Below are 26,914 nucleotides of genomic sequence, written 5' to 3'. Positions count from 1 at the left end.
AGCATTGCTATTTAATTCCAGAGTGTTCTTTGTTACTTACCTACCCCACCATGTGTTCCAGGAACTAAGAGAGGGCGGAGCCCATCATTTCCTTCATTTATACCCTGGGTGACATCTCCAGTGCTGTCACTTGTGATGTCACTGGGTGAGGCCAAATAGGAGGGGTGGGAGGTAAAATGATGTTTATTTGATTTAGTAATAAATGTTATTTAAGTAAGTGTGGTTATAGAGAAACATTATTTGGCACTTCATGTAGCATTTATGTATGAAGTGGATGTTGGGAATGACTGTTACTTATCTGATTTTAGGGGGAAGTACTTGGAGCTACCTGTGTTGATGGAGCTGCCTTGATTGACTCCTGCTAACAGGAGTCCATTTAAGCAGTTGGTCTTGGACTGTTGATGAGGTTGGATGTCAGTGTAGCTGGGTACAAGTACACTTTATGCTAAAACAAGGATTACACTCTGCCACATGCTAGATGTATATACAATGCATGCAAAACTTGGAGTCACCTATTTTTTTTGTAAATACACACTTTTTTTTGCATCTGAATTAAGTCTCCCTCGACTGCCTCCTACCACATTTCTGGCCGCTTTAGTCCCACTGCCTAAGAGTGGTCTTGAGTACAACACTGAACGTCATCATTAGAATTTTGTTTGAGTGTAGTTGAAGCAGCGTGATGGAAGATTAAGCCTGGCCCACATTTTATTGACTTGGCACTTTTAGATCCAAATTAATCTACACTCACAAATGTCCAGATACAATCACAACAACTAAGGTTCTACACTTGATCTTAGCCAAAATGTGGCGAAGCTGCAGTTCGATCCTATCTCAGAAATATAAAAAGATTAAATCTTACATATTCATAAACACGTTAAATATGAGAGAATACTGATGAAGAAAGAAAGGAGACAATAACCCAGAAGGTGAAGCTTTGAGTAATAAACCTTAAGCTGCTCATTTTGCTTTTATCTGCTCTCTTTCATAACAATAGAGTCTCCTGATGTTTGAACTGTGTTGAGTGGCGTGCCCGCACAACTTTATTGCCTTGACATAAACCTACAACCATCATTCAGCTATCTCCAGACTTTTTATTTACCTCCATTCCTCCATCTTTTCTCTAAAGTTCATTTATGTCTTGCACAGCTTTTCTCCTTCTGTAGATTCTGCTTCTCTACTCAACAACTCCCCCCCGCCCCCCTCGCTCTCTCTCTCTCTCTCCAGACTGACTTCCCCTTTTCCCTGTTTACCTATTCTATTTCCATCCTTCTTTCTCCACTTTACAGTTTGTTCCTCTCCCTATCGACCCTCTCGGTTTCGCTTCGCTGCTTCCACTCTTCCTTCTTGTCTCAAGGTAAACTAGGCTAGGTTTTGTCTTTTGAGAGGTGCAGTGGTGGAGTGTTTGTGTGTGTGTGTGTGTAGCACTGAGTGTGCATTTGTGCATGTTTTATCTATACATAGACTCTCTGATCAGGAGAATCAAAAGACTTTGAAGACAGTTTGAAGTGCACCAAGGCGCCGCAGCGAAAGCATCAACTGTTTCGTAGAGCGCCACGTGCTGTTGCCTGGAGACGTTCTAAAAGCCTTCTATAAATGAATATTCAGATGATTGTATAGTATTTGGTACACTGTCCACCTGAAAATGCACAGAGGGTTTCTCTCTTGTTAATAATTTACTATAAATATGCTCTTTACTGCATAGTTAAGGATTTTAACACTCCTACACTGTCAGAGTACAGTTTCCTCTTTAGCAGAATCTCTGTGCAATATATATATATATATATATATATATATATATATATATACATAGATATAATCATGTATTGCAAGGCCCCCAATTGTTACATTTGCATTTATTCCTCATTTTAAAAAATCAATGGTGTCACTGTGAGTAAGTGTAGCCTAAATATTATTGCTGCACTAAAAAAAAGAGAACCTTTTAACTGAGATTGAACAGAACTGCGTTACTGCACTGGTCAACCCCTCCTCAGCCCAACCTGGGCTGGGAAAAAAGACCTCTAAATTCATATTTAAATACATTCAGAGTTAAGTTAAGTTAACTTAAAAAGTTGGTTGTAGCTGTACGGCTTAGCAACTGCAAAGCTTCTTTTAAAAGCTTTTAAAAGATGGTTCAATCGCTAAGAAAACCAAATGCTGCAAAACAACGTAAAATTTTCAGGATATCTCCACAGGAACTTAAGCCCAGTGATATTCAATGTTATAAACTTTTCATGGGAAATATTTTTAGGAATGAAATGAAAACTGGGAGTAACTTCTAAATAACTTATTCTTAGTAATTTTTAGATGATGCTAAAATATACTTTTCAACTAAATTTAACATCCCTATTAAGGACCACCTGTCAATTTGTCCTGCTAATTCTCATGGTAATTTTTGCAACTCTATTTTAAACATTATGTTTTTGAAGTGTATTATTTTTCATAGGAGCAAATATTTATGTTTGGATATGGTACAGTTATTTGACGCTACTCAACAGTCCTATGGTGTGGGAAGACCTGGTCCAGGACCTGTGGAGGGAAGCCAGGCGCAGTGGACTTCAGTTCTGGTTCTGTTGCTTATCTGGGTTTTGATATTTCTGTAATTCTGTTTTAGTTTTAAGTCAGAAAAACAAAATAACCACACCGTTTATTTGTTTTTGTGATTTGGTTTTAAAATGGAATAATCAAAGAATGAACAGTACACAGATTATCTATGCATCTCTTCCTCCTTCTTTACCTGTTCAGCTCCCTTCTTTTTCTTCTTCTTCTTGCCCCAGCATCCAGAGCTTTCCCCGTCATGGCCATTAGCATCACAAAGCAAACCATCCAGATCCTCCAACCCCACCTGCTGCCCGTGGGACGTCTCGGCGGCTAGTCGGTACGACAAGTTCCTCAGGATGCAAACGCAGTTCTCCACAGTCTGGAGATAAGACAGAGAAAGAAAGGAGGAAGTAAATCACAGTGTTTCCCTTTGTGTGTGTGTGTGTGTGTGTGTGTGTGGTAAACCAAATAAACAGAGAGCACATTAACATGTATATATGATCAATGCTCTCTCCGTCTGAATGTTGGTTTGCACAAAAACAACTAAGGAGAGTAATTGGACAACTTCGAGAGATGCAACAAAGAAAAACAATGTCTCACTCCAGTGAGCTGCAGCCGCGTCTGAAATTCTAACCACACTCTGTTAAACAATGATGCCAAAGTCGTAACGCTTTATTTACAACTCACTCTGACACTACATGTTTGGTATTTAAAATGCAGTTAAAGCTGAGACTGATTCTCCATGCAGACACCAACAATCCGTGGTGGGGGTCACTTCCTGTTGGTTCACAAGCTCCACGCTACATCCAATATCGACTCTGCCCTAAACTTCTTCCCCTGCAGTTAATCATCGCACGATGATACAATCCTTGTAATGTTATCTTTATATTTCTTGTGTACACTCAGGGATGTTGCTGGTCTATTAGGTTTGCACCATCAATTTTAATTACTCTGTTGGATAATTGACTCATAGCTGAGTGCTATTACAAAATGAACACCTATTCAAACATCCCAGGGCATCACTTTACCGTGTTCGTCCTTACAGTTTTAAATACACAGTCTGTAGTTTGATAATGTTCTTCTACAATTATATAATTTCCTAAATCCATTAGTGTGCATGCACATTACACGCAAACATTCATTTTAATTCTTTTAATGCTAATGGATGATGAAGTGTTCAAAACCAAAAAGAATGAGCCCACACGCATACAGTATCTCCCTATTGCCTTGAACAGACTGTGTGATGCCAGAAATAATAATGAAGAAGAACAAGAAGAACAACAACAAGAAGATGAAGAACAAGAAGAAGAACACCAAGAGGAAGAAGAACACCCAGAAGAAGAAGAAGAAGAACACCAAGAGGAAGAAGAAGAGGAAGAGGAAGAGGAAGAACAACAACAACAACAAGAAGAACAAGAACAAGAACAAGAAGAAGAAGAAGAAGAAGAAGAACAAGAACAAGAACAAGAACAAGAACAAGAAGAAGAAGAAGAAGAAGAAGAAGAAGAACAAGAAGAAGAACAAGAACAAGAACAAGAAGAAGAAGAAGAAGAAGAAGAAGAACAAGAAGAAGAACAAGAACAAGAACAAGAAGAATACTATGAATTCAATAATGTTAATGTGATCTTTAGGTTTCTGTTTTTATGTTATTTTAAAACATTTAAATGGGAGGACCGTAGACACGTTTGAGGGGTTTTCAGTGTTAACAGACAAAGGCTGTAGAAAATCATCACACGGTTAATGTGAATAACCACAGCAGTAGCAGTAGTAGTATAGTGATCACCACTCGTCGGCCAGTCTTGCCAATCAGTCTTCGTTACCGTGGCGACAGCATCCCTCTAGCGACTGCAGCCCAACGAAGGCGAGGGGCCGAGCGGTTAAACAGTGATTAAGGATGGCTATTTGGAAAAGCTAGGAGACAGCGAGACCTTGAGAAGTCAGCCATCCACAGCGCTGTTTATGTAGTATTGACTGACCCACGAGTACATAAGTATAGAGCCACACCTACACACGCACACGCACACACACACACACACACACACACACACACACACACTCAGAGAGTCAACATACAGTAAGGACATTCCACGCTGGTCTGTGAGCGTCAAACAGATTCTGTAAAAAGAAAGTTTTCAGTCAAACGCTTAAAAAGAAAAAAAAAGAAAAACTCTGAAATGAAATATTAATGTTCCAGTGGATATCTTTCCTATTTCTATGATAACATTGTCCTAACATCGTAACACTTTTTGAATACATATTAATGTGTTCTTAAATAAAAATGTAAAAAAATGAAGACATGTTCAAAATATTGATTCTATTAAGATACAAACAAGAGATATCATTAATTCTAGCAAGATTCTTTTTGTCTTCTTTTTGAAAAATATGTTAAGTTTTCATTTATTCAGACAACTGTTCCTCAGGAAATCGTCAGACGCGTCTGCTGATTGCTTTGATGTTTCCTTTGATGTTTCCTTGACTTCCCGCGCAGTAATTCCAACAAGATTCTCTTCATCTTCTTTTTGAATAATGTGTTTAGGTTTCATTTAGTCCGAAAACTGTTCTTCAGGAACCAATATTAATTCTTATTACATAAAAATAAACAGCGACAATTACTGCAATATTATTAAGTATATTCAAAGGATGGTAAAAAGAGAAAGAAAACAAGACGCAAAGACAACAATAGCAGCATGTGTTATAGTATGAATTACTGTATACTAACTATACAATATGATTGATTAAAACTAAATGATTGATTAAACATAAATATGTTATTTTATTATGAATTAATGTAAACATGTTGATTTTTACAAGTGGAAAGTTTAACTTAGCAACCAAATCTTAATCTTAATAAAGGTACATACTGTATAATCTAAGTTATGTATTTACCTGTAAAATGATTTATTTAGTGTATAAACACAAACTGGCAGGTTTACACACCTTGCTGTCAATCTCGTTGCTGCCCAGAGACGTCTGGATAACGTAGAGTAGAGCGTCCGTCAGGCCGTCGCACTCCCTCATCCTCCGCCTCGCCTCCTCACCCGCTGAGCTTACATTCCTGCAACAGCAAAATAACTCCTGGTTGGACGCTGTAGGTGGTGTCTGTGTGTCTATGTGCGTGTGTGTTTGCCAATCAGACGATGTTTAACAAATGGAGAAAGAAAGCAAGCCAGTGGAGGAGGAAAGATACAACAAGAATACAGATGAAAGAAAAGCTGGTAATCAGAGGTGTAAAAAGGGGGGGTGGGGGGGGCAGACTAAAGGCTGAGGGAGAGTGAGAACCAGACACTAGTGAGTCTGGCAGCTCTCCGTAAAAACTAAACGATTGGAAAGGGAGCATTAGAATTCTGGATACATCCCAATCTATGTCCCGAAGGCTCACTTCAATTTAAAGCACTTCAGTTGAAAGAAAAGAAGGAGAGTAGTGAGCATAAAATAAAAAAATAAAAAAAAGCAGCTTCACTCAGACAGATAGTGTTTGAAGTTCTCAGCTAACACTCACACTAACACAGCTTTGCATTTAGGATTCTATAGGAAGCCATTTGTCATCCATCCATCCCAACACAAAGCCATATTAAGCCTTTAACCAGGTAATCTCAATAAGTTAGTGTGCGACGTGTCTGTCAGTGCATCAAGTTGCAGAAAAACCTGCAGGGAAATCAATGTTCGATCCTTAGATCCTTAACAAGCTGAGAGTGGAGCAGCATGGGTGGGGCTGTCTGCAGTCTTTATAGCAGGGGTCACAACCTTTCTGAGACTGTGAGCTACTGTATAGTCAGAAGGGCCACCAGTTATAAAAGATGTTCCTCAATACTACATTTTCACTTTAATTAGAGAGTAAGATAATGAGGAAGGCTAACAGTAACTTAAAAAGGAACAGAAATAATTCCAGAAAATCCTTTTTGTCTTTTTTATGAATACCATTAAGGTTTTGTTTATTAAGACAACTTTTTTTTTAGGAAATCTACTTTAATCTCCCGACATGTTTCAACTATCAACTGGCAGTCTTCCTCAGAGGTGTCCACTGATGGCAATGATATTTCCTTGACTTTCGCGTAATAATTACAGCAACTTCTTTTTGAATAATGTTACGGTTTCATTTATGAGACAACTTTTTTTTCAGGAAATGTACTTTGATCTCCTGACATTATTCGACTGTCAACTGCCAGTTAACCTCAGAGGCATCTGCTGATTGCTATACTGTTTTCTTGACTTCTGCATAATAATTCCAGCTAGTACATTTTTAATAATTTTTTAAGGTTTAATTTATTCAGAAACTTTTTTTTCAGGAAATCTGCTTTGATCTCCTGACATGTTTCAGATGTCAACTGCCAGTCTTCTTCAGAGGCATCCACTGATCGTTTTGATGTTTCCTTGACTTCTGCATAATAATTCCAGCAAGTTCTTTTTGTCTTATTTTTTAATGTCATTAAGGTTTCATTTATTCAGACAACTTTTTTTCAGGAAATTTACTTTGATCTCCTGACATGTTTCAACTGTCAACTGCCAGACTTCTTCAGATGCATCTGCTGATCGCTTTGTTTTCTTGACATCTGCGTAATAATTCCAGCAAGTTCATTTTGTCTTCTTTTTTATTCATACATTAAGGTTTTGTTTATTCAGACAACTGTTTTCCAGGAAATTTACTTTGATCTCTTGGTGTGTTTCGACTGTCAACTGCCAGTCTTCCTCAGAGACTTCAGCTGATTGGATTGATGTTTCCTTGACTTCCACGTAATAATTCCAGCAAGTTATTTTTGTCTTCTTTTTTAATAATATGTTAATGTTTCATTTATTCAGACGATTCGACACCAAAGTGATCAGCAGACACCTCTGAAGAAGACTAGCAGTTGACAGTCAAAACATTTTAGGAGATCAAAGTACATTTCCTGAAAAACTGTTGTCTCCTAATTTATGCAAATGTTTTGCTTTCATTAAATTGTATAGAATATCCATCTTGAGTTTTAAAATAAATAAATAAATAAAATACATCTTATATACTGTACATACAACAGATCTGCAACATTCAAAAACATTTCAGTGAAAATAAACTTTTAAAAATGATATTTAATTAATTAGGTACTAACTACATCTCTCATATCTATTTATCTTTGCGAGTTTGAATCCTGGAAAGTAAATTAGATTTTAGATGGAGCTCATTGGTGACTAATGCTCCTGAGGGCCCCTCACATGGTCCATGTGGGCTACCTGGAGCCCACGGGCACTGTGTTGGAGACCCCTGCTTTAGACCTTCACTATTACCACAGCTGAGAAACTTTTCACGTCAGTCCTGATTAATGGTGCCACTGGAGGTTAATAGTGATAGTAATAGAGTGTTATGATATAAATTAGCAGTCTTCTGGGGCCCATCGATAGTTTTTTCTGCTTGGAAGAAAACTTCTTAAATATCTGTCTCTGTGCTGCTTTACTGACACACTCCAAATCATCAATAAAGAATCCAATCACAATAGATTTAGATAATGTCTCCTACTACAGTGCAGTGGCTGCATATTGAGAACATTTCTCAGTGCATTAGTTCCATTTAGACACGAGAAAACTTTTCTTCCCCACAGTACAACCATGCAGTTAGAAGTTTATTTACTTTGGGACTCTGATACCCAAAGGTTAGCAGCAGATCCTCTAGTCATTGGTTGTTATTAAGTCAATTGTGATTGATCAATCATTTGCATTAGTAATGAGGGTGTTATCCTAAGTAAAAACTTCCATTTGAAATGTTGGAAACACCATGAACCTCTACTGCAGGGGTGTCAATCTGATGTTCTCAAGGGACTGATTTGGCCCCCGGGCCTTGAGTTTGACACATGTGCTCTACTGATTGGATTGCTGCCTCCAAAGCCCACCTCATCACCTGAATCCACTCACATCACCACAGTGCTCCAGCATCTTAAATGCCTTCCATTGCTATTCAAGATTCTGATTCTGTCTTTTAAAGTCAAACATAGCTTTGCTCCTTCGAACTCGACTTTTCCAAATGAGCCACTCTGGAACCTCTGCAATGTGAACTAACTAACTTCACTCTTCAAATCAGGAATCAAAACAGTAGTGTTGTAACTAAGACCACACTATCCAAGATCAAGACTTGCCCAAGACGCAAATGCACCAAAACCAAGACTGTGTTTGAAATGGAAAACTCTGTACTATACACTACAAACTCAATGAGTATATACTGTCTACTATTTAGGTACGATTAGTGTGATGACCAATGTTGACCATTCCCACTGAAGTATACTTCCAAGATAAAAACCTAAAGCACACTGAGGCTAAATATCTTTGATCATTCTCCACTTTTGAAAGTTCTGAAAACATTTGAAGGTATTAAGTGACCAAGTAGAATGTCAACATGTGCTCATTTGATCCATAAAACTTGCGGAAAATCATTTCATGCCGACATTTTCGGAGACCCGCCATTGTGCTACTGACAAAACTTCCAGTTAACTTCAAAACAAGAGTTCTATTTACAAAAGCGTTAAAAAAAAACTAATGGAAAACCAGAAGGTGTGCTTTTATTTTGAAAAGGTGATGTTTGATTTTTTAGCTTGAAGCCGGTCCCAGGACCATTTTACATTCTGCTTGCAATGCATCATGGGGTGATTGAGTATGACTAGTGTGCCCACCATGCATACTTCAAAAATGTCCCCAGATAGTATACATCCGGGTATTTCTTGCGTACTCCATCTTTCCATACTACTGTATCTAATGTAAACACACTACATACTCATTTTGACGTCAGACTTAGTATGAGTAGTATGTGATTTCAAGCACAGACTAAGACCTTCAAATGATGGTCTTGAGTATACTACAACACTACAAATGTTTTAGACAAGCCTACATTGTCTGATTGTTATCCTTATATCGGTTTATTTAAATTGTGTAGTGTGTATTGGTTATATTTTATAATTCCAATAACAATAATAATAATAATAATAATAATAAATCCTACTGATGTTTAATAAAATCAGGATTTTTCAAGCTCAGATACCATGTCAAAAGCTAAATGATTTCTTGAACTTTTCTGCATGTTTTACATTAAGATCAAGCTTCATTATGTTAGCGTCTCTAAAATGGAGGCTATACAGACAACTGGCAGATCATCATGAATACACAAATAAGTATCAACAGTAAGAATGAATTCCTCAATTACGCGGGCAAAAATTATCACAGCATTCCACAGTAAAAGAGATGAAAACATTTATAAACTGTAGTGCTGTAAGAAAAGAGAGGAGGGGAGAACTCAATTAAAACTTCCTGTTCATGGCTCTCTGCTTCCAAAAGAAGGTCAAATCGTTTCCACCTCCTTGGAATGCTAATAGGCAAATAATCCTGCGATAGAAGTGCTACTAAGCATACACACAACTCTGACACTTTTATTTTACCAACACCATGAGAACACTTTGCCTTGACTGATGTTGAAGTACCAAGACAAATACACCTTTTTGATTTTAATTAGGTTTGGTCGTTAAAAGCCAATAGTTGATAGCAAAAGGCCAAACTAGACATAATATAAGTGTTCGCTGAGGTATTGGTACAGTTTAAAGCTCATAATTTTTAGTTTTCACTTCACTCACTGAAAATAAAAAAATAAATAAAAATTAATAATAAGGTTTACAAAGGTTATAAACTATGGAGGACCAATCAATTTATTTATTTTTGTATTTATTTCTAACTTTGGCAGAGTTGGTCCATTATTGAGTACAATACAGTATCACTAAAAGATAGAAGTTTTTAAATAAAGGAAAAAAAATATATATCACCATCCCACACAAGTGTCACTTTTTAACGAAAATAAGAAGTTTTAAATGCGCACCCAATTAAATGAATAAATAAAGTGAGTTGGTAAAGGTGGGTGCACTAGAATACTGAATTGAATATTAAAAAAAGCTTATGATTACAAATTAAAACAAAGTATTACATTTAAGTAAAGACAGTATATAGTTTTCAATCTTTATCCATCCATCTGTCTTTAAATGCTGACTCCCTTCTTTCTAACAGGAGGCCTATGCAGCACAACTCTTGGTCATTTTCAGTCAAATGTCCTGCAGGCGTTTTCAAATCTTGCCGTTTTGCAATGCCTAATATCGTGATGAGGGTGATTTATTTCTTTGAGTCAGCTTTCTGACACCAGCAGAGGGGATTCATAAACCCTGATAACATAATCTGGCCCTGAAGTCATTGCTCAGGGAAAAAGAGAGAGAGGAAGACCTATTTCAAAATCTGGAAGGTGTCATCTTTAGGTCATCTCAAAGTGTTTGTGTGTGTTGTGTCACTTTTTAGTTCATTCACAGAATTTATGTGTTACATTTTAAATTGTTATGACGAAACACAAAAAGACACTATTTGCACATTTGTTATTTTTCTTTCTGCTGTTGTTGTTTTTTTTTTTTTTTTTTTAATTTATTCATGTCCTATATTTTACATTTTGCACTACTATCATATGCGGGCTCTCAAGTTTTGAACTCAGTTCAGAGTGAGACTTTCGCTGCAGCGGCGATTAGGGTACAATCTGATAAAAGACATGAATTCGTAAAAATAAAACTATTTAGCATTTAACATTTTAACTGCAGGTGTGCTTAGTGTGTGTGTGTGTGTGTTTATGGTTAGTGTTGTTTAATGTAGATGTTAGTGTTTTGAGGTCGTCAGCACAGGGGAAATTACGTCATTGCCTAATTTGATTAATTGTCCATTTGTATGTGAAGAATAATCTCATGGGAGAGATGAAAAGTTAGTATAAAACACCATAAATATGTTTAGAACTACAAATGAACTTTCTCCTGTTGATTCTTGTTCTTTATTTTCTTTATTTTGCCATTGAAAGAGGCCATTACGTCTCAAAATAACTTCACTAATCAATCAATCTTTATTTGTATATTATTATAGCGCCAATTCATAACATGTGACACTTCACAGAAAGCAGGTAAAAGACCTTATACTGTTTGTTCTCTAATTATTTCATGACTTCGATGCTTTAGACCAGAGGTTGGCAACTTTTATCACAGCAGGGCCATAAAAATGTGTTTGTTTGTCTGAGAATTTATACAGGAAAGAACAAACCGTTGTTATAGTAATTTTGTTTTTTGTTGTTGACATACTTGTTGTGAGGCATTTCATGCATTTCTGTAGTCCTTTTCTGTATTTTTCCTGTAAAATATATGTTTTGTGCAGTCACATTGTGTATTTGTGCTGCCATTTTGCATTTTATTTTGTCATTTTTGTGTATTTCTATTGTCATTTTGCTTGTTTGTTTGTACTGTGGATTTGCAGTCATTTGTTGTGTTTGTCTTGTATTTTTGTGTACTTTTGTTGTCATTTTCTGTAATTTTGTGTATTACTATTGTATTTTGTAAAAAAATAAATGCCTAAAAAGGAACTAGGAGCATTACTTACACGTACCCCTGTTTGGGAACCACTGTTCTAGACTTTTCCAATAATTAAAAACTGCTGCAGTTGATTGAGCCAGTCATGCTCTTACTCACTTTCTCCAGTTTGTGTTATTAGGCGATTTAAATTGGTGAATCATGCTTTGGCAGGGTGTGAACATGAGTTCATTTCTGACAGATGGCTTTCTAATGTCACTCAAGGAACAGATGACGGCCGAGAGCATTGCAACAGCTGGTGCTTGACCTGATGTGTTCAGTAACGCATCACTCTGAGTAGGCAGAGGAGAGAAAGGTCATCACTAGATGTCAGATCCACACACACACACAGCTGATGACATCAATGGGACTAAATTAGAAGCACAATTTATAGTGAAAAAACAAGTTTACAAAAATATATTGTGATTCATGAAGTTGGAAGCAATAAACAAAAAACACAATATAACTAAAAAAACACAATATGACGACATAATTCAAAATATGTCAACAACAATACACAGTCAGAAGAAAAACACACAAAAAGATTCCAAAAATACACAAAACAACACATGAAACGACAACTGAACCCAAAAACCCAAAGGAACTACAAAAACACACAAAAGATTCCAAAAATACACCAAATGACTGAAAAATACACAAAACCAAAACAAAATTATGATGATATAGGGTATATAATATACTGTACATATAATATATATACTACATATATAATATACTATAATATGAAGCCCAACAGAATACACATTATAACTCAAAATAACACAAAATGACAGAACAATGCAGAGCAAAACTACAAAAGCTTATTCCAAAAATATACAGAAAAAAATTACACATGAAATGAAAACTTAAATACCCCAAATTAGAACAAAACACACTAAATGACTGAAAAACACAAAAAACAAATATAAAAAGTTGTTCCAAAAATAAACAGAACCAGGAAAAAATACACAAAAATACACAAAAACCTAAAGGTAAAAGGCAAGTGTGTGATTATGCGTTCCTTGTTCAGTACAGCGGCACATATACAGTATATGCTCAAACCCCGTGTGTCGCTGTAAATCAGCAGGTAGACGTATCACCCCTGCTTGGCAGCAAACCAACGACCTGCAGGGAGCTAAACAGTCCCGGAAATGGATGAAATGGAAAACAGCAGACCGAGTGTCTGGCCTGATAAGACGACAGCAGTGAGCTGGGACGTGATACAGGCGGACTGTAAGGAAAGGGCATCCAGATCAGCATTTATTGTTCATTAGCTGAAACACATTAGGAGGAAAAAATTATTAAACTTTAAAAAAAAAATGTAGATAGAAGCACAATCTTCAGCTGTGTTGAAAATAACTAACATACCACTCGTACTAAGTAGGACGTTATATAGTAATTAAATTCAAGACGTTTTAAGACTTTCTATTGCTGTTTGAAGTCAAATTTAAAACCAACTTCACAGCAAACAAATTTATTACATTTTTTTCCAGTGAAGACGTGCAACTGGAGGCCCCCGAAGTAAACACACAAAAATACACAAAATAACAGTAAAAAAAAAAAAAAAAAAAAAATGAAAAAAAGGATTAAAATAATCAAAATTATTGAACAAGGAAAAAAAAATAAATAAAATAAAAACCATTAAGAAAAGCTATTAAGAAAAATCTTCGTTGGAAAGGCAATTTTCGTTAAAATTACATTTCCCCATGTTGAAAATGTCCAGCTGCAACCACGTCACTGTTCTGCTATGTTGTGATTGTGCGATGTTAAGGTGAACTATACATTCTTTTTAAAATTAACGTTAACATTTATTTTGAAATGTGAGACTAATTACAATCATAAAATCACACTTAATTTAAGACTTTTAAATTATTTCTAGCCTGAGATAGTATAGAAAGATTGACTATGTAAAAAATATCCAGATGTATACTATTTTTGAAGTATGCACGGTGGGCACACTAGTCATACTCAAATGCCCCGTGATGCATTGCGAGCAGAATGTTAAAAAAAAAAAATCATCCTGGCACCAGCTTCAAGCTAAAAGTCGAACAACATCTTTTCAAAATAAAAGCATCTCTTCTTGTTTTCCCTTAGTTTTTAACGCTTTTGTAAATAGTTTTGAAGTTAACAGAATTTTTGTCAGTAGCACAATGAAGGGTCTCGAAAAATCTCCAAAATGTTGGCATGAAATGTGTGTTTTTTTTTGTTTTTGTTTTTAAATCAAAAGAATTAAATATATAGACCGTCTCGAGATTTGCGCCAACCACCCACATTGCGTCAACGTGTCGTTTAATTTTGTAAATTCCTAATAAAATCAGGCCAGTGGTTGCCTTCTGCTTCATTTTTGCTACAGTACTAGTACTATACATGAACTGCATGAACTTACTGTATCAGTGTATATGTGCAAGTAGAAAATGGACCTTTAAGGGCCAATTAAAGCTCAACACTTAATTTAATAATGCAATGTTTCATCAGGCGTTAGCTTCCCTGCCCAATGTAATTGATGGTTAATAGAGTAGAAAACCACTGTGTACACACACACACACACACACACACACACACACAGTAGTCACATTGAGGCACATAGTATCAATAAAATATGTTCCAATAAACAAAGCCCATTCTCATCATCAGGGATTTTCCAACAGTCGTGATATTGGAAACTCATTTGGTGAAATAGTCACTTTGGCGCTAAAGGAAAGACTCCCGTGACACAAATCCTCGGGGCTATAGCCAGAAGCGTGTTGAAAATCCGGATCTTGACGTGCAGTAACACACGTACACGAACAAAAGGGATAATGAGAGAGGTGAGAGGTCTGAAATTGAAGCGAGGAACACCGAGGCCTGAACATGGTGGTCTCATGTCACTTTAACTCCAAGAATAGATGGCGAGATAGAGCCGAGCCCCTCGAGAGCAGCACAAACACCTTCATTATTTTGAGTCTCTTCTTCTCATTGTTCTAATCTTTCCAAATTATCTCTTCCTTTACTTCGGCATTATTACGAGCTTTCGCTATTTGATCCCGAGCTTAAGTGTGTGTGTGTGGGGGGAGGAAAAAACACTGTGACAGCATCATTTATCTTCCTCCGCTTCTTTAGGTTCTCACACACAAACACACATTTAAATTCCTGCAAACAGCTCGTGAGCCAGAAACAAAAAGTAAGACAAATACTTCAAAAGTGACAAAAACTTCTGGAAGCATTTGTTTTATTGAAAATATTACAAAACCTGCATCTCTATATATTGGTGGAATTATGAACTAGTTGCCATATGTAACCACTAGTGTGTACATATCAGGCATGGGTAACTGGTGGCCCGCGGGTCAAATACGACCCTATGTCTAATTTTGTGCGGGCCCCAAATCAAACATCCCATATATTGTAATTCATGAAGTTTGAAGCAATATAAAGCCCAACAAAATACACAAAATAACTCCAAAAAACATACAAAATTACGTAAAAATACCAGCAACAATACACAGTCACAAGAAAAAAACACAAAAAGATTCCAAACGTACACAAAAGAACAAAACTATAAAAGCTTATTTCAAAAATAGAAAAAAACCAGAGAAAAACACAAAATAACACATGAAAGACAACTAAAATACCCCAAATACACAATTAAACTACAAAAACACACAAAAAAGATTAAAAAATACAACAAATAACTGAGAAACACACAAAATCAAGAAAAAATTATAAAATCTAATTTAAAAAATACAAAGAAACAGAGAAAAATACAGAAAACGACCACATGAAACGAGAAATAAAATACCCCAAATACACAAGGGAACTACAAAAACACACAATTTTTTTTTTTTTAAAATACACAGAATGACTGAAAAACACAAAACAAAGACAAAACTAAAAATAGTTTTTCCAAAAATACAAAGAACCAGAGAAAAAATACACAAAATGACACATGAAACGACAACTGAAATACACCAAATACACAAATGAATAAACACACACAAAGAATACAAAAATACACCAAATGACTGAAAAACACAAAACTATAAATGGTTATTCCAAAAATGAACAGAACCATGAAAACATACACAAAAATGCTCATATTAAGTCCAAAAATGTCCCGATACGACCAAAAAAAAAAAAAAAAACAAAAAAAAAAACACAAAAATGACTTCAATCCCAAACAAAAAGACAGCAAAGACACACACAAAACCTTTGTTGTTTCCTGTGTTAATGCTCAGCCTGGTCATTATTCTAAATGCTGACATTAATGCTGATAATGTGGCCCTCAGTTCAGATACAATCACATTTTTTGGCCCCTGGTGTAATAAAAGTTTCCCATCTGGTAGAGATGATGGATACATTTCAATAATAGCTTCCAGTCCATCTCCCATTCTAAATACAAACTCATTAACCAACAGAGTTTAGGACAGGGTCAGCTGAGTTTATCCACTGTTAATGTTTGGCATCTATCTACACACGATTGATCGTTGCACATTTTTAGATTATCTGGATTAGATCTTGAGCAATAGAAGCTGTTATCCATCCACAAACATATTTTAATATCATATATTGAAAAAACAACATGGAAAATCACCAGTTATGTCAGCACTGCTCTGACTCATCCCAACACTAAACAAGATAATGTGTTTCCCCCAGTGTAAACTTTAGCGCAAACACAGTTGTTAGTGGAGCGATTAGATTAGTTCAGGTGTTTGTGAAACTGCAATACTGTGTATAATCATCTTGTCCTGCAGACCCCCGAGGCAGAACACTGAAAACAAAGAGATGGAGCTGCCTAATAAAAAAACAAGAATAAAGTTTGCCTTTTCCTTGTTTGTTTATGCCTCTTATGGGAGACGTGGCAAAGCAAGTGGAAGAACCATTGCTTCAGTCTCTGACTCCCTACACGCAACATAGCACTGCTGTGGCTTTAAATGTTTGATTAAAAACAATGGCTGAAGCATGAGGTAGAAATGTGTGTGACAGTAAAGTAGAAAAATCATTTAGCAACGTCTCCCAGGTGGGACTGGGAATATTTACTGGATTTATGAGTTCATACGAACCCAAAAAAAAAACCGATGGAGAAAAGAAAGATCAAACAACTGCAGCTGTGGCTACAAAAATCATCATCCATCCATCCATCCATCCATCCATCCATCCATGCAGCCAATTCTTATCTAAATACTCTGAAGTAGATGATCTGTATTTACAGAACTCTCTCCTGGTCAGACTGTCCAAAGCAGGCCAGATACCATCGTACACTGATAGCGTTCACCAAGGTCTCTGCCAGAGGAGGCTCTGCCATGTTATGACTACCGCTATCAGCAAAATACATAACACTGAGAGCATACACATACACAAAGATAATCGGGCTGATTTTGTCCCAATTTTCCCTTTTTCCGAACAAGGACCACAAACACCAGATTGTTTTATAATTTATGAGATTATCCTGTGGTCTAAGGTGTGATAAGATTGAATTTCTCCATTGGTCGAGTGCAACAATCGTAAATATGAAACCTGTTCAAATTTTACGATCAAAACTTCACTTATGTGTGGAAAGCCGACGACTCCCGACTCATGACCCCGAGATTTGTGAAGGAGCGCAGAAAGTAGCCAATCAAGAAGTGAGCTGACTGAGAAACACGTAACGCTGCTTTCAAGACACCTTAGAACTCTTTAATACATTGAGGTTTCATTTATTCAGACAACTTTGTTTCAGGAGAGTTACTTTGATCTCCTGACATGCTTCGACTATCAACTGGCAGTCTTCTTCAGAGGCATCTGCTGATTGCTTTGATGTTTTCTTGACTCCCGCGTAATAATTCCAGTAAGTTCATTTTGTCTTCTTTTTAAATAATATGTTAAGGTTTAATTTATTCAGACAACTTCGTTTCGGAAAATTTATTTTGATCTCCTGACATGTTTCGATTATCAACTGCCAGTCTTATTCAGAGGCAGCTGCTGATCGCTTTGATGTTTTCTCAACTCCCGCGTAGTAATTCCAGCAAATTCATTTTCTTTTCTTTTTAAATAACATGTTAAAGTTTCATTTATTCAGACAACTTTGTTTCAGGAAATGTACTTTGATCTACTAACATGTGTCGACTGTCAACTGCCAGTCTTCTTCAGAGGCATCTGCTAATCATTTTGATGTTTTCTTGGCTTCTGTGTAATAATTCTAGCAAGTTCATTTCATTTCTTCTTTTTTAATGTTAAGGTTTAATTTATTCAGACAATTTTTTCAGGAAACTGACTTTGATCCCCTCGTATGTTTCTATTGTCGACTGCCAGTGTTCTTCAGAGGCATCTTCTTTTGTCTTCTTCAAAACGAAGATAAAATTAACTTGCTGGAATTTAGAACTCTGCATTCACGAGTTGAAAATTACAATCTCCGAGTTCTTATACATGGTCAACAGCTTTTAATAATACTAGAATTTCATCCTCCACACTTTTTCAGGTAGAAGATAAGAAAATCCAGACTTCCAAGTTACCTGGAACGCAGTATTAGATCCCGTAGTTAGATCTCGTTTGATCATATGAGATTTCTGGATTGTAGCAAGACAGAACATGCAAACCACATATAGTGACAGAACAGGCCATGAAGTAACATTTAATCTGGTCCTGGTGACAAAACTATGATCCTATCGCAAATCTGTTCTTCTACAATAAGTCTGGTCCTGGAGAGCTCCTGTCCTGCATGTTTCAAATGTCTCCCTGCTCAAAAAAATGAGCTACCTTTCACAATCAGTGGATCAGTGTTGTTTTATACTTTTAAACTGATTACCTTTTTATACCCATGAACCTTTACACCTATGCAATTTTATACAGATGAACTTTTTATACCCATACACTTTTACCGTACCTTATGTTGTTTTTATGATGATTGTGTCCGTTTGGCTTGAATCTTTGAATGGTAGTTTAGTTTTGTGCAATTTCATTGTCCTTGTGCAATAAAAGGATTCTATTCTTCTTGTTGACAAAAGTAGAATATAAAACATGCAGGACAGGGGCTCTCCAGGACTGGACTCGGGCCCGCCTGTTCTAAATGTTTGCTGCTTAAACACTTTTGTTTGCACACGATTTAGCACCTTGCACTCGAGTCCCTGTTTCTACCGCCTGCAGAAAGGCTTTGAAATCCCATTGAACAGCTGCAGATAAACATTGAACGCGGGCTTGTGAGGACGCTGGTGTGAGGCTTAATCCACAGGCTGCTGGAGGTTGATTGAGTGAAGCTCAAAGACGGATATCCAAGGGTTTCTTTCTTCTTCCTTAACCGTTTGAGGCCATGGTCGCCAGCCCCCCTTCCATTGTGATCAACCTGTCTGTCTCTGAGACTCTACCTGCCAAACTAACAATAATGACTAATAATTACACCACTTAATGCCTGATTTTTGTGAGTGTCACTTGAATCAACTCAAGCACTGTTTTGGCTGCGTGAGCAATAAGAAAGGTCAGATTACAAGTGTCTGCATAAATATATATATATATATATATATATATATATAAGAACTGTACTATAATATTAGTTTAATTTTGTGCTCAATAGAGCTGGACAAGAAGAGAAGAGGAAAAATAAATAAAACAAACTTGGTAGCATTTTATAATAAATATCCATTATCAGTAAGTAATAGATCATTAGTTGTAAATTCCGTATTGAATATTTGCTAACAGTTTATTAAAGATGTATAACTGTGCCTATAGATAGCCAATAAGATCATTTAAAATTAGACGATATTCTAAAGTTGCAACTATTCCTCACAACAGTCAGGAAATGAGGAATAGTTGCAAATTTAATAATGTCCCGATAACGTATATAAAGTTTTACCTGATACTTAACAAGTCATTAGTAAGTAGTTTACTAATAGCTTATTAATTATGTATTAATCATTTGCAAGTTATTATAAATCAATAACATTAAGTTAACATGTAATTTATAAATTGTTATAAATCCCTAATAAACTGTTGGCAAATATTCAACAGCAATTTATAACTCATTAATAGTTTATTAATGATCTATTAACTACTTATCACAGATAGTTATTATAAAGTGTTTCTTAGAGGTTTTTATTTTTTTTACCTATTCTCTCAATTTTATTATGTTTATTTTGTATATATATATATACATACATACATGCATATATTGTTCCTTTCTTCCACATTATTATAATTATTATAATATCACACCCACACGACACACACACTTACAGTATTATAATGTGTGAGATTTGTAAATATTTTTCTTCTCTTTTTGTGTCATTTGAAGAAGGAATGAGTTTCGCAACATTTACCACGTCAGTCAAACATAAATAATAGAAATTTGACTGAATAAATTGACAGTGTTTTAGGTTTCTCAATTTTATTTTCTTCGAATTTCACCGTTTATGTGATTCGACTTCACGTTAGAAAAAAAACAAAAACACTTTTAAAGCAACAAAAAGTGGCATCATTACCTACTTTATTTTTTTTTTGTTGGACTTTTTCACTCAGTTTTAAGGGAAAACAGAATTTGTTTGTTGACTTCCATTTTTTAAATCCTATTTACGTTTAATTCCTAAGAACAACTTCATTCACGTCCCATAAAGACTTTCCCAAACCTTCTGTGACGACGGATTGAAAACTCCTGTTGACCTGCTGAGAACTTTCATCCATTACTTCAGGCCTATATATACATAACAACGCACCAAGTCATCACCTAAAGACTCTGACAAGTACTTGAGTTGTTGCTATGGCGACTGGTGCATGATGTTTTATAGAAGAGAAATAAGGAGAGCAGAAATGAATCAGTGACATGCAGGATTAAAGTGCACATAAAGGTGATGTTTATCGACTACTTAGTAATAACAAATGTGAACACAAACCAGCGTTGGGGTTCATTATAATTGTAATTGCGTAATTGATAATGAATTACAATTATGGCGTAATTATTACTGTAATTTTACCAAATCTGTCTGTCGTAATCGTAATTAAATTGTAATTTTATTTGCCATGATAATTCTATAAAAATCTTATGTAATAAATCATGATTTAAAAAATGGGGCACCATGTTACAGTTCTATGTACAGTGTTTCATATCAAGCTTTCCCACATTTAACCATTTCAAAATAACCACACCAAAAATATTGAAACCTATATTTTCATTGATTAGGAAGTCTAACAAGGTAACAATAGATAGGAATAATAGATGATAGATATTTGTTTTTAGTGTATTTTACAGCCTGTTAGCATAAGAGATGCTAACAGAAAGCTAACACAGGAGGAAGTTTAACTTATTAGGTCATTCATTTCAGGCTCAGTAAGTAATTGTGATTAATTGTAATTGACTTTTTGAGGATAAAAATAATTGTAATTCAATTGTAATCGGGGAAAAAAAAGGTGGTCACTGTACTCCAAATTTAATTGTAACTGAAATATGTAATTGATCCCAACCCTGACACAGAGATTGTGTGTGTGTGTGTGTGTGTGTGTGTGTGTGTGTGTGTGTGTGTGTGTGTGTGTGTGTGTGTGTGTGTGTGTGTGTGTGTGTGTGACCCTTACCTGAGACAACCGGTAGCATTACGTAACACCTGGGAGGTATGGAGGTGGAGCTTGCGGTCGTCGTGGTGATTGGGGGAGGAGTCCCAGTTGGAGTGGGGTATGATGACGCTATTGGTCAGAACGGCCAGGGCATCCTGGATGATGGGCATCTTCAGTGCATCACATGACGACAAGTTCCACAGCACGCCTGTGCACATGCACACAAGCAAGAGCAGAAATTAATCAGGAGCTGGGACTTTAACTTGTTAATTGCAATTAATTAATTACAGAAAAATAAAGCACAAAAAAAAAAATGTATGCAGTTAATCAGGTTTTTTTTTTTTTTAAAAACTCCAAATAGTGCGAAACCTTTCTCCTTGCACGAGTTCCTGCTACACCCATAATACTGATGCACCGGCTACAACCGGTGAACCAGAAGAGAAGTCATTGCTGTGTTTTGTTGTTAAGTTAAACAACAAAAAAACATCGGATGGAAAAGTTTACAAAAAATCCACAAAATGTATGAATGTAGCTTATTTAAATGTATGTTTGTGCACAATGTAGTCATAATAATAATTAAACATACGGTACATACAAACATGAACATTAGCATGCATACAAAATAATACATTTAAAAACAACAACAACAACAAAAAAAAAAAAACATTTAAACTAGGGTTGCAAATTTCTGCTAAATTTCCACAGGAATTTTGTGAATATTCAAAAATATCAACTTTTCATGGGAATTAGTTCCAGTGGAAATTTTTCGGAAAATTTCTGCTGGACTTTTTACACATAATGGACAGTTTTTGGGGTCTTTTTGAATTAACACCAATAGAAACACAAATAGAGTGGCTCAAGAAATATTACAAATAAAAACAATAAGCATAGAACAAACAAAGAAAGAAAGATAAATATACATAATTAAGTAAAACACTGTTAATTAAATAAGGATTAAATACAAGTGCACACATTAGCACACAATAAAATAAAATAAGATGAATAAATAAATCGATATTCATATTCAGGATAGAGCTGGAACATTAAACCACTAAATTATGATTATTTTCTGATTAAACGACATTGCAATGGTTATCTTTCTTGAGAACTAATGATGGCATTTTAGGAGATAATTAAAACGCACAATGGAAAACTTACTTAACTTGCTCTGAGAGGGAAAGTAGAAAGAATGAAGAAGAATGCAATTACAAGACAAAGTGCATAGTTTAAATTTAATAAGCTTTCTTTAGAAGAGTGAGGAAAAATAATAATAATAATGACGTGGCAAAATCCGCGTGAGGTAGGTAGAAAGAGACCGAGATTAAAACGATTTTCAATCGAGATGGAGAAAAAAAAAAAGCAAGGTAAGCAAACTGCAATGTAGGCCACCGATTGCTCAGCACGTGGGAAAGCAATGAGTCGGAATATCTCGTTTTGGCTCCTGGAGAACAAATGCAAACGGCTGCTCCTGGCACAATGTGTAAATGCATTGTCCATTAAGAACACGTCTGAGAGACACGGCTAATTCAATTTTAAACACAACGCTTGGCGAGCGTTCGCAATGTGCTTTAGGAAAAACAAAGAACAGCAGAACTGCTGCGGAAACACAGATGTGTAATGCTTTGAGAAGCTCATTGTTCTCATGAGAATTACATCAGGTGATCAGGAGATAATGACATCACACTGGAAACCATGGTTGCGTCTGAATAGTCCATCCTATCTCCATTCCTATCCTATCCACTTTTCCTTAACCTCCGTGGATGACGTTGCGGAGTTAAGGATAGGAATTAGGATAAAAATTAAAAAAATATGTAAAAATTTAATTAAAAGGAAAGGAGTTAGGGAAAGGCCATCATGTTGTTTTGACAATGAGACGCACTTCCACTAGGTGACGTAATAAATCTGACAGCAGCGAAGAAGGTTAGTGACGTCTGCCGTGGTGAAAAAACTACAAATTTCTGAAAATGTAAAAGCATTAATAACACTTTCCCTGTCTCTAACCGCTGATATAATCTAATATATCATAAGGTTTGAATGTAAATCAAAGGAAAAGAGGCTACCAGGCAACAAGGAACAAAGGTGAAACTAAAAGAACGTCACATTGAGAATGGTCAATCACACTCACCTTTCACTCACTAATCAACATTAAACCAAAATAAATATGATTTTATAAAACTGTAACAATTAGGCAAGATATAGGCCTACATGCAGTTGTATGCAAACACATGAACAACCACACAAAGCATTTCTAGGTGAATGAAATATGTTGAATAAAACAAAATGTGGAATAAATAGTCTCTAATACCTTTTTCTTGAACCACAGAGGGTCTGTTTTATGGCAGTTATAATCTGATGATATGTCTTACATATAATAAGTTTTAGTTTTACATTATTTAGAGTTGTTCTAGGCGTATTATTGCGTTGGTAATTTACATTGTGAGTTGAATTGTGGGTCAGCATTATCTGGTCTCCTTTGGTAAAAGATGCATCAGTGTTTCCTAGGCTAAAGGAGGTTATAAAGGAAGCATTGAGCCTAATTTCCTGAGCTTTTAGAGGAATGGAACACTCCTTATCATGGCCTCAATGCTTCCTTTATGACAAAATACATTAATAAACTGTTCTTTCTTTAAAAATTAAATAAATAAAGTAACAGCTTTCAAAATACACATACGGAAGAAATACACATGACGTCATCAATATGTGCTGCTTTGGATACGAGAGTGAGTTGATAGCTGTTATTTCAATCATTCATTTTTAAATGTTATGATATATCAATGTTTCATTTAACGTATTTATTAATCAAACAATACATTGATATATCTAAACTTTAAAAAACAAAAGGAAAGAATGGCATACTTTCAGTTCCTTCAAAACAAAACGCCATGTCTTGTTTTAAGGCCTGTGACTTTGAGTCTGAGGACTTTTATTTTGAAGCCTGTGGCCACAACATTTAACGACGCTTGTTTTGATAAGTGACGTCGTTAGATTTGACGGAGGTTTTGCTGAGTCATGAGTCTGTTTGGTCAAACAAATTGCAGAGGTTTACCTGATACCTTACTCTGGGACCTAAATATGTCCTAAAATGTACACCGTACCTAACACCTTTCCTTAACCCTGTGTGTGTGTGCGTGCGTGCGTGCGTGTGCGTGCGTGCGTCACCGTCTCATCCCTCTTAGACATTTGACGGACAGTTTCCGGGTTGCTAGGTGGTTTGGGGGGAAAAGGGGAGATGATTGCATGAATTCATGAATAAATGAGAGTGTGACATGCAAGGGGAGACTGAGACCTGTAAGGGCCTCAAGTGGCAATGTTTTATTAAACAGTCTTCATCTGTGCAGCTCGCTGTGAATTAGTTAGACGTCAGGTCAGACTCCAGTGACGAGCAATGGCACAGGCGACAAATTACACAGCCGGTATGTATGTGTGTGTGTGTGTGTGTGTGTGTGTGTGTGTGTGTGTGTGTGTGTGTGTACAAAAAAAAAAAAAAATCTGTAAATTGAAAAGAAAAACATTATTTGCAGAACATTCCAGGTGAAGGCAGGTGTTAACAGCAGAGGTGTTAAGAGTACCGATATATCCTACTTAAGTAAAAGTACTGTTACTTGATTGAAATTGTGTTACTTTCACCCCCTATGTTTATTTTTGGTAATACATCTAGCAACGGTTCTTTTGCATACAGTAAACATCTCATGTGTACAGTCTAAGACTTTACATTTGGTGACCAAGTGGAAATAAAAACTGCACAGATTTTATACAGAGCAAGAAATAATCAACTGCCAGAAAACATCCAAAACATGTTCTTCGGAACAGAGGGGTGTAACAAATGAAAGTGAAAGTTAAATGTGAAGGCTTTAAGTGTCCGAACAACTTTGAAAAGCTTTTGTATTTGTGGAGTAACAGAATGAATGTGGAGCTAAAACAATGTTCATACATAATTCAGTTTAAAAACAGGTTTAAAAAATATATTTTCACAAGGTAAAGGAATGAATCTGATCATTATAGACCAGTTGTTTTCTGTTTTGATGACTATTATTATTATTACTATGGACTATTTGTGAATATGTAGATTGTTTGTTCAATCATATATGGGTATATGATCGTATCATCTGTTGTACTTAAAAAGTCCAAAATGGTATTAAATATAGGGGTTGGATTAAATAAGTTTACATTTCTTCCTACTCCATTTTGCACATGTAAATTGGGAAGTTTGTGGATCATATCAATAGTCTATTTCTACTGTTGTAATGCATAATTTTTTCATTTTTTGTTTTCTAAACTACTGTTCTTTTTGTCATTTTACACATTTGAAACAAAGACATCAATCAATCAATGTAAAAACTTAAAAAGGAAAAGACCAAATATTGCACTTATTTTCCACAAAGGCATCTGTATGAAATAAAAGGTTTGTCAAATGTACATTTCTTTTTTTCCCCCAAATAAAATAACACCAATTAATTCAATTTAGAAAAATAAAAAAACATTATCAGGCTCCAAGTATAGCTACATTTATAAACTCTAAAACAGTGCCATTCCAAATGTGCCATGTGGGTAACAACATAATAGGTAGAAAGCACAACCTGAACCATAGCAAGTGGCTGAGTGTTAATCAGAAATGGCATGACTAAGAACATATAGATTATGTTAAATGACCATGAAATGAAAATTAAAAAAATAATCATTGGGTTGGGTGTAGAAATATAAATGTAACTTTACTCCATTAAAGGAGCAATATTGTGAAAAAAATCACTTTATAATGGTTTTGCTACAGTGATATACATTCCTTTAACCTCATTCAGAGGGTCAAAGTTGAAAAGTTCTGTTTCCTCCCTCCCTCGTTACTCCATATTTTATAAAAAGTCAGCTCCAAACGGGCAAGTTGGATTTTTCTCATCTTGTGACGTCACAATCTTGGCTCCTCCTACCCTATAACAATGTGAGCTCCTCCCTCTCAAACTACTTCACAGGTAAAACAAACATAGCGATATCTTTACATTCAGTATACACTGTAGATCAGGGGTGGCCAATCCTGGTCTTCAAGAGCCACTATCCAGCATGTTTTAGATGTTTCCCTCTTCCAACACAGCTGATTGAAATGACCAGGATCGTTATCAGGCTTCTGCAGAGCTAGATGATGAGTTAATCATTTGAATCTGACGTGTTTGTGACCCAATATGATGCAGTGGTCAGACTAAAGAATGGACGATCGTCTTGAATGGACTAGTTCTGTGGTCAGACGAGTAAGGAGGAAAACAAAGACTATTAATGATTTACTGCTGCTGTGATAAACACACACGCTGAAGTAGCGCCTACTCATGCATATGCATGACGGCCCAAAAAACAGCCTGTTTTTAGGAGCGCTCTGAAAGTCAGTTTTCAGACGGTAAAAACTCCAGAAAAAAGGTGAGTTTGGGAAAATAAACCTGAAATACTATGTTGTTGGGGTTCTTAGAACAAATGGAGATGGTGAAAAATAGCATCTACTCAATAGCATATACTCAAAAAAGTACAAGTACCCTTAAAAG

The 26,914-nt window shown here is 35.8% G+C and overlaps 1 protein-coding gene across 3 annotated transcripts in view; it reads right to left on the bottom strand.

The window, feature by feature from the left end:
- The window catches only part of ctnnd2a (catenin (cadherin-associated protein), delta 2a), a 350,952-nt gene that overhangs the window by 58,650 nt on the left and 265,388 nt on the right, over positions 1–26,914 (bottom strand). For all 3 annotated transcript variants that reach the window (XM_028434803.1, XM_028434804.1, XM_028434805.1), the window contains 3 exons: positions 21,414–21,600; positions 5,476–5,593; positions 2,735–2,917 (listed from right to left, as the gene is read on the bottom strand). In XM_028434803.1, coding sequence (XP_028290604.1) covers positions 2,735–2,917; positions 5,476–5,593; positions 21,414–21,600 — 488 coding nt within the window. The remainder of the gene's footprint in view (positions 1–2,734; positions 2,918–5,475; positions 5,594–21,413; positions 21,601–26,914) is intronic.

Source organism: Gouania willdenowi, chromosome 20 (assembly GCF_900634775.1).
Source record: "Gouania willdenowi chromosome 20, fGouWil2.1, whole genome shotgun sequence".
Taxonomy (NCBI): Eukaryota; Metazoa; Chordata; class Actinopteri; order Blenniiformes; family Gobiesocidae; genus Gouania; species Gouania willdenowi.
Note: the sequence above shows the minus strand (reverse complement) of the source record. Positions and strands in the feature narration are given on the sequence as shown.